Here is a 15,073-nt window from a genome sequence, read left to right as displayed (position 1 = left end):
AGAGTCTGAATCGGACCCTGATTGGACCTGAAAGCTGTGAGGAGAAGTAGTGTCACCAAAGTAAGGGGTAGTTATGTTTGGCTTAAAAAATATTCCTTGTCCTTTAACGGAAGCACTAGCTGCATCTTTCAAATTCATCCTCACCAGACCTATGTCTTCTATCCAAGTTGCATAGATTTTTTTTCTTAGCTGATGGTTTTTCAATTTACATCCCTCTATACAATTTAATATCAAGTATTCAGTATTTAAATGTGTCTTTACACTTGTTTGTATTTTGAATTGGTATTTTCTGATCTAAATTTCTAGTGATGATGCTCAGGTTTTGTCTYATGGCAGGTTGCTTTAGCAGGAAGTCACGATCTGAAATTGATAGTTATATGTTACTGTCATGATGGCACTCTGCGTATAATCATAGGACTAATTTAATTGGAATTTTGTAATTGTTTTAAATGATCAATGTGATTACATTGGTTCTGAAAACTGCTTTTAAAATTTTGAAAACATAAATGAAAAAATTTGGAAAAGCCTCAAACTGGAGCAGAGCAGGAAGTGCCAGATTTAGGAAGTCTGTAGACAAAGAGAAAATAAACGTGAAAGTGTTGGGATAATAATTATGAGCTCTTCAGTTTTGCAGATTGAGTTTTTTCTATAAATAAACTTTAATATGCCACCATGAGTCTATTCTGGGCTGGAGAAGTACTTCCTTTTAATCCGTATTTCTAGTAGTTAAGTGATGCCTGGAACAAAATCTTACTGTGTTGGAATTTTTCTAGTGTTGTAAAGAATTTTACCACATTTCACCTAGCAGTATGATGCAGTTAAATCCTGGATTTGAGTTTAAAAATTAGAAAAGTGGTTTTGCCTTTCAAATATCTGAAACAGCATTGCTTTAAGAAAAATAATCACCAGCAGTTAGTGCAGTCAGTGTAGCCTGCTCTCTATTCTGTGATGATGTTAATGGAGGGTGTTATCGATGGAAAAGTAATCCAGCAACTTTTTGGTGTCTCTTTACCTTTCTTGCAGATAATTATGGGATTTTTCTTTTCCTAAAGAATTACAATCAATCTTTTTGCAATAACTAATTACCTGCCTTTTTGCGTTACCTGATGCTCAGGGTTCTCTTCTCATCACCTTGCTTGAAGAGTGGTTGTATAACACTGTGTTAACCATTCTTATTCCCTGAATATTGAGTAAATTAAGAGCAGAGATGGGTTAAAGAAGGAAGGAAGCATAATAAATGCTAGCACTAATATAGAACACTGCTAGCTAAATATCTACAAAAGCTATTACCTAAACAGAGGTTAAAAAGCGGAATATAAAATATTTGATAAATATTTTTATAGAAAATGTTCATAATTTATTATGCAAATATACTGCCTTTAATAGAGACTTTAATTTTCGTGGGGGATATCTGGTAGATTCTTCAGTGGGAGACTCCAATTGCTTAAGCTATTCAGGGTGTTGTAGCTCTTCAGGATTAAGTCATTCTAATATCTCTTCTATTTCTATACTTCCTTTGTGAAAAGAAGTTGGTTCTGACCATACCATCTGAAGATGGTTTGACAGAGAGCATATTAGATGGTGTATCCAAATACATGTTGTTTTTTTTTTCACTTAGTTTAAAATTTTGGAACAGTAACTGTTATCCATCTGGATGTTTAGAATATGTTGTGATGCTATAGAAATGCTTATAAAATTGAAAAGCACAGTCCAAGCTGGTATCTCTTGGTTGTTAATCATACAAATTAATGATTATTCTGTAACTTTACCTATTGATATGATGAATCCTTAAGTGTCTAAAAAGTTATCTGTCATATTCCTTTATAATTCTTTGAAGTTCCTGTGTGAGAGTTGTAAATATCGGTGGGCTATACAGTGCAATTACTTGAGAGTCAGAAATTTGAGAGTCAAGTGGTCAGATAATGTTTATTACTGGATGTCAAAATGTGACTTCCAAATGAGTAACTATTTTTCTAATTGCTTTAGAAATTAAGACCGTCTGAATGGTCTTTGAATCTTTTTTCATTCTTCCTTTGTCATAGTACTTTAGTATACTGAACTAGAGCTCACTTTTTTTTAACTACCAAAGACTAATCCCTGATTAAATGCTGGATCAAAACTATACCAGCAGTCATAAATTATTATTCCTTCCCTCTTTCCCTTGTTGTTTTAGTACACATTTATTTCAGTAAGTGCAGTGAATGGAATATCAGCTTGTTCCTGATTTAAGACAAGAGTTCTTGTTAAAAGAGCTATTTGCTAGTAAAAGAGTTAGCAATTCAATGATTATAACTAGATGTCAAAGTTAATTCTTTTGTAAAATGAAGGAAAATTCACACTTTGAGAAGTGCTATGTCTGAATGCTCAATAAACGAAGAGGGACTTATGTGGTGAATATTCATTACAGACAAAATTAAAAACTTGATTGAAAATGAATTTGCCAAATCCAGGTAATATAGAAAATAGACTATCGTGCCAGTTGTGTAAGTAAAATCCTGGCTTAAGTAGTGTCTTAACAAATTTTACATTGATGGTGAAACTTAGTCAATGTGAAAGAAACATCAAACAGATGGAAGACTCACCTTTCCCGGGCAGGAACCCAGACTGTTGGAAAAGAATTTGAGCCAATCTTCTATTGTAGATTTATCAGATCAGTAGTAGCTGGTAATCTTACTAAAACTGATAGTCTTCCAGTTATTAGTCTACAAGGAGGTAGAAAACAAGGCCTTCCTACAAGGCTATGGGAAACACTGCTTTCCTATACAGAAGTCACTGATTATTCTTAATTTTCAAGCTTAGTCTAATTATTTTATCAAGGAACAGTACCATTTTATAGTATAGATGCATTAAGAATCTGGACTATTGGAAGAGAGGATATGGAATATTTGTTATATTAGGATTTATTTTGTAGCAAGCTCCTTAGGTGTAGTTTGCCTTTGCAGTAGTGCCTTAAACTTATTTCCAGAGTATTGCTTGTACCTAAAGAAGACTGAATTCTCTTGAGGGACTATTGTTACCTTTGGTTTTGAATTTAGTAGTGTTTCTTTGATAAGAGTTATATAATTTTGTGCATCTTAACAAGTGTAAGTATCTAGATGATTTTTCTGGTGGTAATAAAATGGAAGGAACTTTTCTGAATCAAGACAGAAGCTGTTCTTCTCTGTGAGAATGGATGACTTTAGTCTATTTGCAAGCAAAGCTGACAGAGTGCCAGCACAGAAGAGCAGAGTTTTGCTTGTGTTCTAAATCAAGCTAAATATCCATTCTAAATATTGAAAAGTTTGAAAAATTATCATCCTAGAAAATCATGTACCAAATATGTAAAATATGAAGAAGCATCAGAAGAATACAGTAGTAGAAATGGAAAGGAAAAAAAAAAAGGAATGAAGATGTTAGAAACTGAGCAATGAGCAAGCAAAACTGAAGTCTTTGCTCAGATGAAGGTAAGCATCCAAAACATAGTTCCTTACTTTGAGGGCTTCCCTAACCCGCTAATTCATTTTTCTGCATACTTCAGTCTTCCCTTGGGAGGAAGAGGAGTTCAGGACTCCTGTGGATGTGTTGCAGCAAGGAACTGTGCTGTGCTGCAAGATGGCTTATGCTATATGTTTAAAATTGCTTAAAACTTGTACCTTCGCCTCCTCTCTCTTTGCTTTCTGCACCGTTTCCACACTTGGCTGTGCTGATCATCCCTTTTGTAGGGGTGGCAATAGTTTATTCAGAGCATCTAGAGCAATACCAACACGTCCTTTTGGAGGAAGCGATATGTGCTCTGACAAGGGCCTGTGGCCTGGAGAGGTGGCATCCCATGATTAATCAGGACTGGAAATATCTTTCTTCCATCACTAGGAAGGAGTTTACCAGTTCTTTAATTGATACAGTAATTGCTTTTGCCCTTAAGGTTGCAGTCTGTTGCACTTAAATTGGCAATATTATGTGATAAAATTTACTTTGATCTCCAGAGGCTTCTGAATTTTCAGGTTCTTTCAGCTTTCTTCTGTGGCTTACAGGGTTGGATTGGTAAGCATATAAAACTAGGCTCTTTTAATTCTTGAGGGTATAAAATATAGCCAGTAAGCTTTAGCTTCTCTGATGGTGGGAGGATTATTTCACTGTTGGGGCTATTATGTAGCAATTCCCATCCACACTAGTATTATGGGGAAGGTTGTCACAGAACCTGTGCTGATTAGCTTTGCTTAAAGCAAACATAATCCAAATAGCAATGTGACAGTGTGTGCCCTGATGGAGGTACTTTACAGATGGATAAAACAGGCTAATAATACTTAATAACATTCTTTTTTGAGGATGGTAGCTGTGAGAAGTAAGCTCTTTGAAGATTAAAACTGTCACATAAATGCTAAGTATTCATGTTACAGAAAATTGGCAAATCCTATTGTAATAACTAAATCTTCTTCCACTCTCCTCATGCAAGATGTTAAACCTTTGATATGCATTATGGTTAGGTCTAATAGAACCAAGAGGAGCTTTATCCACGGGATGAGCCTCTGCTACCAAAAACCAAAGAATAGATACACAGAAAAARGTAAAAATGGCTTCAATAATTTGAACTTTAGAAAAAATACCCAAACTGGGTTGGTGTTATCTTTAAATTCCTGTTGCACATGGTTATTAGTAAATGTCATGTTAAGACTGTTAAGTCTTTAATGAGATGCAGTGTGTAGTTCAGATGGTGCCCTTCTTGATATTCTGGTCATGAGAGATTCCTTAAAAGAGAGCTAACTGTTTTGGTTTTGGAGGTGTGTGAGTGGGGGATTTTGTGTGTGTGTGTTCCTCTCCCCCCCCACCCCCCCCCCCAAAAAAAAAAAAGGGGGGGGGGGAAGGAAAGAAAAGAAAAGAAAAATATTATGGTGAGTTTGAGGGTGGGGTGGGGAGGGAGAGCTGCCTTTTTCTTTTTTCTTTTTTCCTTTTTTTTTTCCTTTAGTCATAGATGGTTCATTTATCTCAATTGCTTTTCCTGTTTGGAATTACTCCTAAACATGTTTTACATTACTTGCACCTTTTACCTCTTTGAAGCTTTTTAGTAATTGATTTGGTTCTTGACAACTTCATAACCACAGCAATTGAATCACAATAAAGACTAATAAAAAAAAGTAATAAAATTTTTGTATATAACTAGGATGAAGATTCCTGGGGGAATAGTGAGCAAGTGATTACAGGGAAGATAATTGTCTGGTTAGAGAATTATATGCCCTGTGAGTTTGATATTGAACCTGTAAAACTGTCACTTAAAAATCAAAATACTAGAATTATTAAAACCAGAGCTTGAAGTCAGGAACAGCCCAAGATAGGTGAATTTTGCTTTCTGAAGGATGTTCAAGATGTCTCTTTATATAAATACTCAGTTTTGGTAATTTCTAGTATAGAATTGAATGTTATGAAATGCTGTTGGTTGCAAATAATTACTCACCTGTGTGGCATGGGTTTTTTTTTGTGTGTTTATTTATTTATTCTTTTTTTTTAGGCATTGACATAGCAAGCTGTTTTTTATCCAGTGGTGACATTAGGAATTCAGAATGTTTTCCCCTTTTGTATAGTATTCTGGACATTTTGAAGTTTACAATTATGGGGAAAAGGTACYAGCCCTACTAGATGTATTTTTAGATGCTTTAGTCAAATGAGCTCAAAGTTTCTTGACCACTCACCTTAACTGAACTTTTTATCCTGTTTTTTCCTCCTGCTTATGTTTTTGTTTGATTTTTCAGCACTGCTGATGTGTTGTGATATGCTACTTAGATTTATTCTTTTAATGGTCACCTGTAAACAGGAATAATTAAATAATTTGACAGCATGAAAAGAAATTAAAGTATTGTAGGTTTTGATTATCAAGATTTTATCAGCCTTTTCGTGCTGTTASTGCTACTCATACTAATCAGTGATGATTTGCCTGTCAGTTCTATTATTTAGATGTAATCACAGGTTACCAACTCACTGATTTGTTTTCAGCAGTCTCTCTTTTTATAAAACAAAGGAAAGAAAACAGATGTATTGTTTCTGTGTCTAGTTTATTATAGATTATGTTAATTGGCCATAGGTTTATAGTAGCTATGGCAGRTTAGCTCCACCTAGTCTCAGTTAAACTACTGGGATTCAGTCCTTTTCAGAAATTAAAGCAGCTCCCTTAGTAATAGTTTATAGTACTTTTACAGAATATCTCAGTATTTGGGAACTATATGAACCTTTGTCAAACATCCATTTTATGTAGACTAGAATTTATATTAATTTTAGTGGTGAGACAATTAAGATAGGGAGAGGTTAAGTGTCTCTTGCCTGGGTGTCTCAGAAAGCTGATGTGAAACCATTAGACTAATGACTTCAAATGCTGTGGTTTTATTGCTATCCCTTTCTTGAACAGACAACCGTATGCTTTTGAAGGCTGTATCAACTTTTGACTTTCACTTCGTAGCATTTTAAGCAATTTTGTTTGGATTCTGAAGGTAGGGGAAGAAGCATTGTAAAGGAAGATATTGTTGGTGACTGCTTCTCACTTCCCTAATAAATATTAAATACAATTTTAAGATGTATTAATGGTGCTTACTCTCACTGCATATGTCACTGGCAAGGTGGAGAGTAATTATGCTGTGTAAGCTCTAACAAATCCTTTAAGTCTGACTAACCATTTCTTTTTAACCTTTAGAAAAACACGTCCTCCCCCTTCCCCCCAATTACTATTAATTTCTTACGATTCTTACAGTTCAAGTATGAACTGTTCCACCTTAGGCAGCAATGGTTTCCCTTAAACTTCGTGTTGCTCCTCTTCAGTGTGTCTGCAAACCTTTGAACTTCTTTGCTAGGGAACTGGAGAGCAGCCATATGCTGAAAGGTGGGCTGTTGGTTCTTGCTTTAGGTGCAAGCTAGTTACTAGTGCCAAGCAGAAGTGGTGGTTCATGGCAGTTCTTACATTTTTGGCCTCAGTGTTTTTCCTACTGTTGCATCATTAATTTTTCAGGCATATTTCAACTACTTTGAGTGTTAGAATGAAATATACTGTTGAGCTAACATGTAGATACGTTGGATTGGACTCATTAGTCTCTACCTTAAGAAACTATGATGGATTATGCAATGTAGGCACTTCCAATAGTGAGGRATTGCCTTTGATATAACTAATTTCTTCTAGCTCTGTTCCCAGGCAATGAACAAGCAAATATTATTAGGTGAATTTAGTTACATAGACATATTTTTATGATGACTCCTAATAAAAAAGGTTTACTAACAGTCTTGTAACATCAGAGCAAATTTTGCTGAGATAGATACTTGCTCCCCACCTTGTCAAGTTTTAAACAGGTGTTTGTTGTATAAAATTGCTTTGTAATGTGCCCTTTCTCTTAAAGTGATAGAGATTGTGCTGTATGTTTAACCGCTTATTACTCTCAATGCATTTTAAAACTTTCCAAGATAAAGGAAAGGAGGAGGATGTGGGATTAGTGCTACAGGATGTGGGGAAAAAAAGCTTCTAAGATTAATAGAGAACATGTCTGCAGAACATGATAGAGCTCTACTGTAAGGGTTGATTTCCTCTGGCTTGGTGTAGTTAAACATARTTTAAGATACTTCTAACAATGTTACTTTAACATTGCACATTTTGCTTGCTCAATCTGTAGTATCTGTTGCCTGAAGACAAACTTTTTGTGATAAGTAAATTACTATTTTATGTTTTATTTGGGCTATGTTTTTTTTAATACAAAATAAACTTTAAAAATGAGAGTAGTTGAGCAAATGTAAGTGTTGCAGGATTTGTCTTAGGCTCTTCATATTATTAACTTTGATTTTATGCACTCCTGTTAAAATTTTAAGTGGGATGAGGAGGAGAGCAGTAACTTCAGCTGTGTTCTGTGTCTCTTTTTTAAACAGTGTATTAGATATAATGTCCCGTCTGTGGGTATCTAATATCAGGCTTCTACGTAAACATTAGGCTTCTACATTTGTAGATGGTGTCTTCTCAGAAATTCAGGCCAATTTATATAGGTGGCTGAATACGCATTTAAAAGTSTAGAGTTGGGCATCTGGCTTGAATAGTTTGAGCTATAGTTTTATTCTAAAAGGAATACTCTGGAATGACTTGGTGATAAATATGTGGAGTGAAAGCGGGGGAAAGAGAGCAAGTACCAGCATGAGATTGTTTTACTGCACAGTTGCTTTCAGGAGGCGTTACACTAATTGTTAGCTGGACTGTTGTTTATTTAGAAAAAAACAAAGTAGRATTGTAAGTCCATATAAACAGCATTAGGTTTAAGTAACACCATTAGACTAAAAATATTCTCTGCAATTAGATGAACTGGGGGTTTGTTACAATTACTGTGGGTTGGAATGAAATCTTTAGCTGAGGTTGCATGGTTTAATTTAAACTTTATTAAACACATTGGAGCTCAGGTGTTCCCTGGAGAGTGGGATGCAGCACTGTTAAACTGTCTTTCACACTTTTGGAAATCATCCAACAGAAGTAGCATTAAGAAGGTTTCTATTAGTGAAGTCGCCTTGATAAAATGACAGTCTGTGACTTTTCCTTTTGTGGAAAAGACCTTTTGTTTCAATAATGTTATTTGGAAGCAGGCTTYCTTTTAATAAAATATTACTTTTGTATGCAGCTGACTGAGTCAGATATAATTTTAAGAAACAGAATATAGTGTCTAACTGTTGAAGCTTTTTAATATTTTGAATTAGAGCTTCAAGACTATAGAAGCAAATGTCTTGCTATGATGTGTCAGGAATTAGGTGTGCAGTTCCAGTCACTTAGCTAYATTGCTTTCACTACAGTAATACTGAGGTTGTGCTATGTGTTTTTGGTAGGAACAATGTAGAGAAAGTTTCTGCTGTGTTGACTATCATAAGCTTATTTTGGAAAGTCTTACATGTTCTGGTTTTTCCACTGTCAGRTTATGAATACACCACAGTATATCTGAAAGAGTAGTGTCTGTCTGTATGTATAAYGAAAGTGGCTTGTGAACAGTCTTTTTCTGTATATTTATAGATGACTGTCTTCTGAAAGTGTTTAGTTGGACTGTGCCTTTGGAAAGTGTGAATGTACTTCATGAAGGAACTTCAATGTATGAAACAGAGTTGTTATTTTTAATCCTACCCTTAGGTATAAATGTAGTTATCTCCATGTTTTTGTTTGCTACCACTCAAATACCTATTTATATGTTATTTATTAYTGTTTTTTAACAAATGCTTCTTTAATTCATTTGTAAAGTTGATTGACGAGGCAAACGTTGGTCAATCACTGAGCAAGCATTTAATGAGCCTTCTAAGTCTTTGATTAAAAAAGGGAGAAAATWGTCTTAAAATTCTTTCTTTATACCTTTTCTTCTCTTTATTTCCTGCTTCCTCCCTCTAAAAAGAGATAGAAATAAAGAAGCATATCACCAGTGAATACAACTAAGTGTGACTTAGAGTTGTAGTCTGGAAGCTGAGGGCCAAGGTTGACATCTGCCTGTTAATAGTGTAAAGCTCGCAACAGGTAACATTTTTGGTCTTAGTTGGACTACACATTCAACAGAAGAATTTGTGGAATTGAGGCAGAAAAGGTGACTTGTGGGTGTATGTTTCATTTTTTTAATTATTATATTAGCAAATTGCTTCTGGAAATGTCACTTTCATAAGATAAGTTTTAGATTTATTTCCTCTCTGCAAGTCATCTTGTTCTACCACTAGGCCAAATAATTGGCATTTTGATGTTGGCATTTTGCGTTCAAACATTTTATTCATCTTCCAGGGTTAAAAATCRTTGATAACATCTTTGTTTTCCACTCTGCTTGTTTCAATAGTATTTGCATGTGTCTGGATCTAAATGTATAAAGAACTTGTTTTTATAGAGCTTGCAGATGATTTCAAATGGCCTACATTATTCATTTTAATGTGTCTCTGGGAAGGAATGAAAATAATTATCTTGCTTGCGATTCTATGACCTGTTTTGTAGTTTCTACATGAAAACARTAATATTAAGCAATCTCTAGCACTACTAACTTGCTTTTGAAATTAAACATAGACTAACAATATCAACTTACAGTCTTTTTTTAGGGGATATACTGGCAGTTCTTTTTGAAGGTGTTAGTAACATTGGTTGAACAGTCCTCCTCTTCCCCATCTTCTCCCCAACACCCGACTCCATCCCTCAGGAGGACTCCAGTATGGTCCTTATTATAAGCTAAAGAATGTTAAATAGAAATTTGGTTGTGGGAAATAGGATTTAGCCAACACCGGGAAGGGCCTTAACATCTTGTAGCAGCTTRGAAAGCCTGAGGCATTGAGAGCAGTGCAAAAGTGGAATCTGAAGTATGGAATTTYCTCACTTTTATGTAAGAGAAAAATGATACTCAGGTGTGCTAGTCTGTTAYGAGCTCATTTAGATGCTTGAAAATCATATTGAAGGTCAATTTTAGTTTAGTTCAAATGAGTTTTAGGCATTYTGAGTAAGTGTTATGCGGAGGTAGGGTATCTCAGGTTCTGTTAGATGCTTAAATATGCAGCACAATAAAACAGAAATAATGATACAGTGAGACCTGTTTGCCTAAAGGCTTTTTCTGTATTGTGAAACTGCAAAACAAAAAAAATCTACTAAGGTTAAATTAATTCACTGCTCTTTGTTACACTGAAGTTCAGCACAGGAAATATTGGTATAAGCAGTTCTGTCACCAGAGAGGTAGTTATGTTTCAGTGACTCCTAGAAACACGTAACTTATTAAGCACTTAAGGATGTAAGGTAGTATAAAAGAGTTCTGGAGTACTGATATAGGCTACAGCTTAGGTTGCCAAATTACAAGTTGCTTTAATTTCTACTAATACAGATAAATCTCAGAAAGGAGTGATCAATAAATTTAATGAATATGAAAATACTTGGCTGACTAAAATCACCAGTTCTAGCACATTGCATAAAGTCAGTTGATGTTTATTGGATAAATAAAATTTTCCATTAGAAGAGTAACTGGAAGTTTTACATGGCTGTGGGGTATTGTATGTTTAAACTAATTTGACAAAGAAAATAGTGCACAAGTGTAGCTCTGCAAGACTCTACCTGTGTTCCTGGTGAGCAGTTTGTATTGCTGTTGCAATAACYGGGAACACCAGTGACAACAGCTGGAAAGTAGCTAGAGTTGTATGAAGGGCTCTGCCCAGAAATGGCTGATTGCCAGCGGGGCTGCAACACTGCTGTGCGGGTGTGCAGCCCGGTTCCCGCAAGCAGAGCCTCCCTCCCTCCCTGCTCCCCACCGTGGTGCTGCRCTGCGGAGATGCTGCAAGGAACGGGAATGGGAGACACAAAATGGGTAGTCAGAAATCAATACTAGAGCTGGGATTTTTTTTTTCATTTATTTTAAAAATACTACTCCTAATACGTAAGTAATAAGATAAATGCTACTATTAATTTTGTTTCCTAGTGGAAAAAAGAAACTGTGGTCCTAACTTGAAACACATTGTGATAGTGCTAGGACTCTTGAAAGGAGAGGGAAAGGGAAAAAGAAAATTTTTGTGCAAGCAAAAGAAAGGAAATTAGATCTCTGGAAAAAAACAGATTTTGTTCTTAATCAGAAGGCTCAATTATGTGGCTCTTATCAGAGCATACTTCTCCAGTTAAATGTGCAGATGGAATGAGGCCTAAAATATGTAATTGTTCAGGTTTGACTACAGCTTGTTATGTTATGAAAGCTTCTAAAATTGTTCTGGATATGTATTGAGATATCTTTGAGGGTTTCCCCCCTCCCTGCTTTTATGACCAAAATGCTTTTGTGAGGAGGAAAGAGAAGTCAATGATAGGAAAGTCCCACAGAAGGTTTCTGTACAACTTCAGCCTTAATTAAATGCTAATCTTTTACCGACAACTGTACGTATACAAACTTGCCTGTTTAACAAACAGAAAAAAACATACTTAGTATTCAGATTCAGCAACATAATATGAGTAATTTTTATGAAAAGTCTTTGCATTTTACTGTGCAGTCAGGAAACGAAACCTGAAATATTGTTCAACTTGTATGATTGAATGATATAAGAAAACTGATAATGATAGGATGCTATATGCAGCAGCTGTTGTTCATGTTTAAAATTTATATTGCAATAAGCGATAAGTAGGTTACTTCAAAGTCTGTTATAATGGGTAAAGCCTTAAGCATTTGGTTAGTTAAGATTTTGTATATCAACTTCTTMGCTGAATGACCACAGAAGAGTTTCGATTAGTTGATGAGGAGTTCAAAAAGTATTAGTAGAATGGAAAGAAAAAACCCTAGAATTCCGAGTCCATTTTTATTGAAAATGGATGTGTGTGCATATAATAAAAATACAATAAATTAAAAAGAATTATCGAAGAACTATTGCTTAGATTTTTGTCTGAGACCTAGATTGTGTGCTTTATTTGCCAAAATACTGAAACCAGTATCTTCTTTTTATTGGKCCCTTTGGAAATCTCAGGTTTTTACTTTATTGAGCATTACGTGGTGGTTTTTTGTTCCTTTTGACTGAGGGTTACTGCAGTTATGCTGCGTGTAAGGGGTGGGGGGAGACGTCGGGTGAAGTCTCCCCCTGTGATGGGAAGATCTCTTCTGTTAATTTCTTCCACATGTTTGTGAGAAAGGCTGAGGCTTGAGGGTCACTTACTTTGCAGAATCTTTCTGCCTCCCATTTCCTAAATTCAGAAGAGCTTGGGGGTAGGTGGATGGAGAATGTCACTTAAAACTGTAAATATCATGTCTGAGAGTCTGTTTCCAATTAGGTAAGGAAATTCTCGGAAGAAAACTAATTGATGTGCCTAACAAAGTGTTCTAGCATTTGTTAAAGCATCACATTTAAAGTCATAAAGAAAGGAAATGAGTATATGTACAGATGTTAATATGAAATGATGACATTTAAACACCATATATGCCAGGTAACTGTATTAGATCAATACTCTTCTGCCATATAATTGAACTTTATTTTATCAATTTTGATGGTAATAGTTTGGCTATGTCTTTTGCCAAATTCATACTTATTGGCAGCACCAGTGCAATACARGCTGCACTTCAGGTTTATTTCTTAGACCCATAAAATCTTTTTTTTATAATAAAATTTGRTGAAGAAAAAAGCTGCAGCCCAAATCATTTTTTTTACAGAGTTGTAAAGTTAAGTCACTGGTCTGTGTAAATATTGACTAGGATTAGAAYGAGAAATGTTTTAACATGATTTATTTTTAAAGAACCGTTTTCTCTTTTGATGAATTCATTAATTGAAATGTAAAAGTTTGAGTGCTGTGTGAAGTTTGGAGGGGTCCTGTTTTAACATGGCTCGCCGAAAGGCTGACACCCTTTTGGGCATGTCAGTGTTTTTCTGTCTGGCTTCTTGTTTCAAGGGAAGRAGAATTGTCTTATTATAAATACAGGTAAACAGCTATCGCGTACAGCATAACTTCTTTAGGCTCCTGGATGGTAAATAGCTCTTTTTACAGTGTGGTCCAGGATATAGTATGTTATTTTCTGCAACTTGCTTTTCACAAAGCCCTTAGATTTTTTTTGGTGGGATACTTGAAAGCATACTTTATGCATGTGGAAGTAATGCAGTTCCTTTCCTTACTGTGGTCCTCTGGGGCACAGTTTATATATACTTGCAAAATATGATATAGAGCTGATTTTTCAAGAAGCTAATGGGCAGATATAAAGGAGATTTCTTCCAACTTTTCATGTATACAGTTTGTAAACATGTTTGAAAAGGCTGTAGCTCGTAATCAGTTTTTGGCTGTGCAAGAAGGGTGAAGAATTACATTTAGTCTAAAATTTAGCTATAGTATTCCTGTTAAATTCATGCTTCACTGTACTGTCTTATGAGCCTGTAAGTGGCAATTAAATATTTTTTTCTATAACAAAGTAGACTGCTTGCTAGATAAGTGCTTGAAGCATTCTGTTGGAGCCATGCGTAGTAAATGTTGACCACTGTTGGTTACAGATCACTTCTCTAGCCTACATACAATGTAAAATTGAATGTAAAACTAGCTTCCTTTTGCRTGACAATGATGGTGGTTAATTTGGAACAGGCATTATAATATGGTATTGTAGTTGGAGATAACCTGTGCAGTGAACTGTTATAATCCTTGATGCTAGCTTTAGTTCTACTTGACTTCTCTCTCTCTCTCTTTTTTTTTTTTTGAAGACTAGATTATTAGATTTCATTTTTCCAATAGCCAGATTTTTCCACTAGTTAAGTGAAATCAGGCATATATTTTTTTCTTTTTTTATTCCAAGGTTAAATATGTGTAGGATTTGAATATTCTTGAGCTATTACATCTTTACTGAATGCATCTCTCTCTCTCTCTCTTCCTCTCCTCCCTCCCTCCCCCACTCAATGCAGTTACAGACATAGAACTAAAGCGACTGAAAGATGCTTTCAAGAGAACTTGTGGACTCTCATATTACATGACCCAACAGTGCTTCATCAGAGAAGTCCTTGGTGATGGAGTTCCTCCAAAAGTTGCTGAGGTAACCTCCTTTGTACTTACCTCTTTTTTTTTTTTTTTTCTTCCTGCAGATGTGTATGCAGGTGATAAAGTACGTGCCTAGTTAGGTACACAGCTAATTTAATTTCTTTCCATTTTTCATGCAGTATCAGTCTTCATCCTTTGTCTGAGGATAATGTGCCAGGCGTGGACTGGGCTATTACTCATGTGCTTCACTGAGCTACTGGCTCAAACCCAAGTAATAGGTCATCTATCAAGTGAATTACACCTAAATATCCAGATGTAGATTTGGGGAAGTGAAAGGTTGGGAACGGTTAACACTATATAGAGCTCATATAATAGAGGACTTTATTTACTGTGGAGGTATACATGCTGCTGGTTTCTCTCAGATTCTGTTGGCTTTTGCTTTGTTTTCTAAAGTGCAGATTAATCTTTACAAGCTCTTAAAAATTTTATTTATAGTAAATGTATAAATGAACTGGAAAATATCCAGAAACAAAATATGTTACATGGGTATAAATATTGTGCATATAAAATGAAGTAGTAATACTATCCTGCACACATTCATGTTTAGAAAAATATTTTCTTTCATAAAGTTGCCTCTGATTTGAGAAAGAATTTAAACTACTGTTGCTAGAGAAAGAATAA

The 15,073-nt window shown here is 35.2% G+C and overlaps 1 protein-coding gene across 2 annotated transcripts in view; it reads left to right on the top strand.

Moving 5' to 3' along the window:
- Nucleotides 1–15,073, top strand: part of USP32 (ubiquitin specific peptidase 32) — an 82,558-nt gene that overhangs the window by 10,040 nt on the left and 57,445 nt on the right. For both annotated transcript variants that reach the window (XM_085302929.1, XM_085302928.1), the window contains exon 2: nucleotides 14,320–14,447. In XM_085302929.1, the coding sequence (XP_085159055.1) occupies nucleotides 14,320–14,447 (128 nt within the window). The remainder of the gene's footprint in view (nucleotides 1–14,319; nucleotides 14,448–15,073) is intronic.

The sequence above is a fragment of the Rhea americana genome, unplaced genomic scaffold (genome assembly GCF_003343005.1).
Source record: "Rhea americana isolate MKP2758 unplaced genomic scaffold, rheAme1 scaffold_194, whole genome shotgun sequence".
NCBI lineage: Eukaryota > Metazoa > Chordata > Aves > Rheiformes > Rheidae > Rhea > Rhea americana.
Note: the sequence above shows the minus strand (reverse complement) of the source record. Positions and strands in the feature narration are given on the sequence as shown.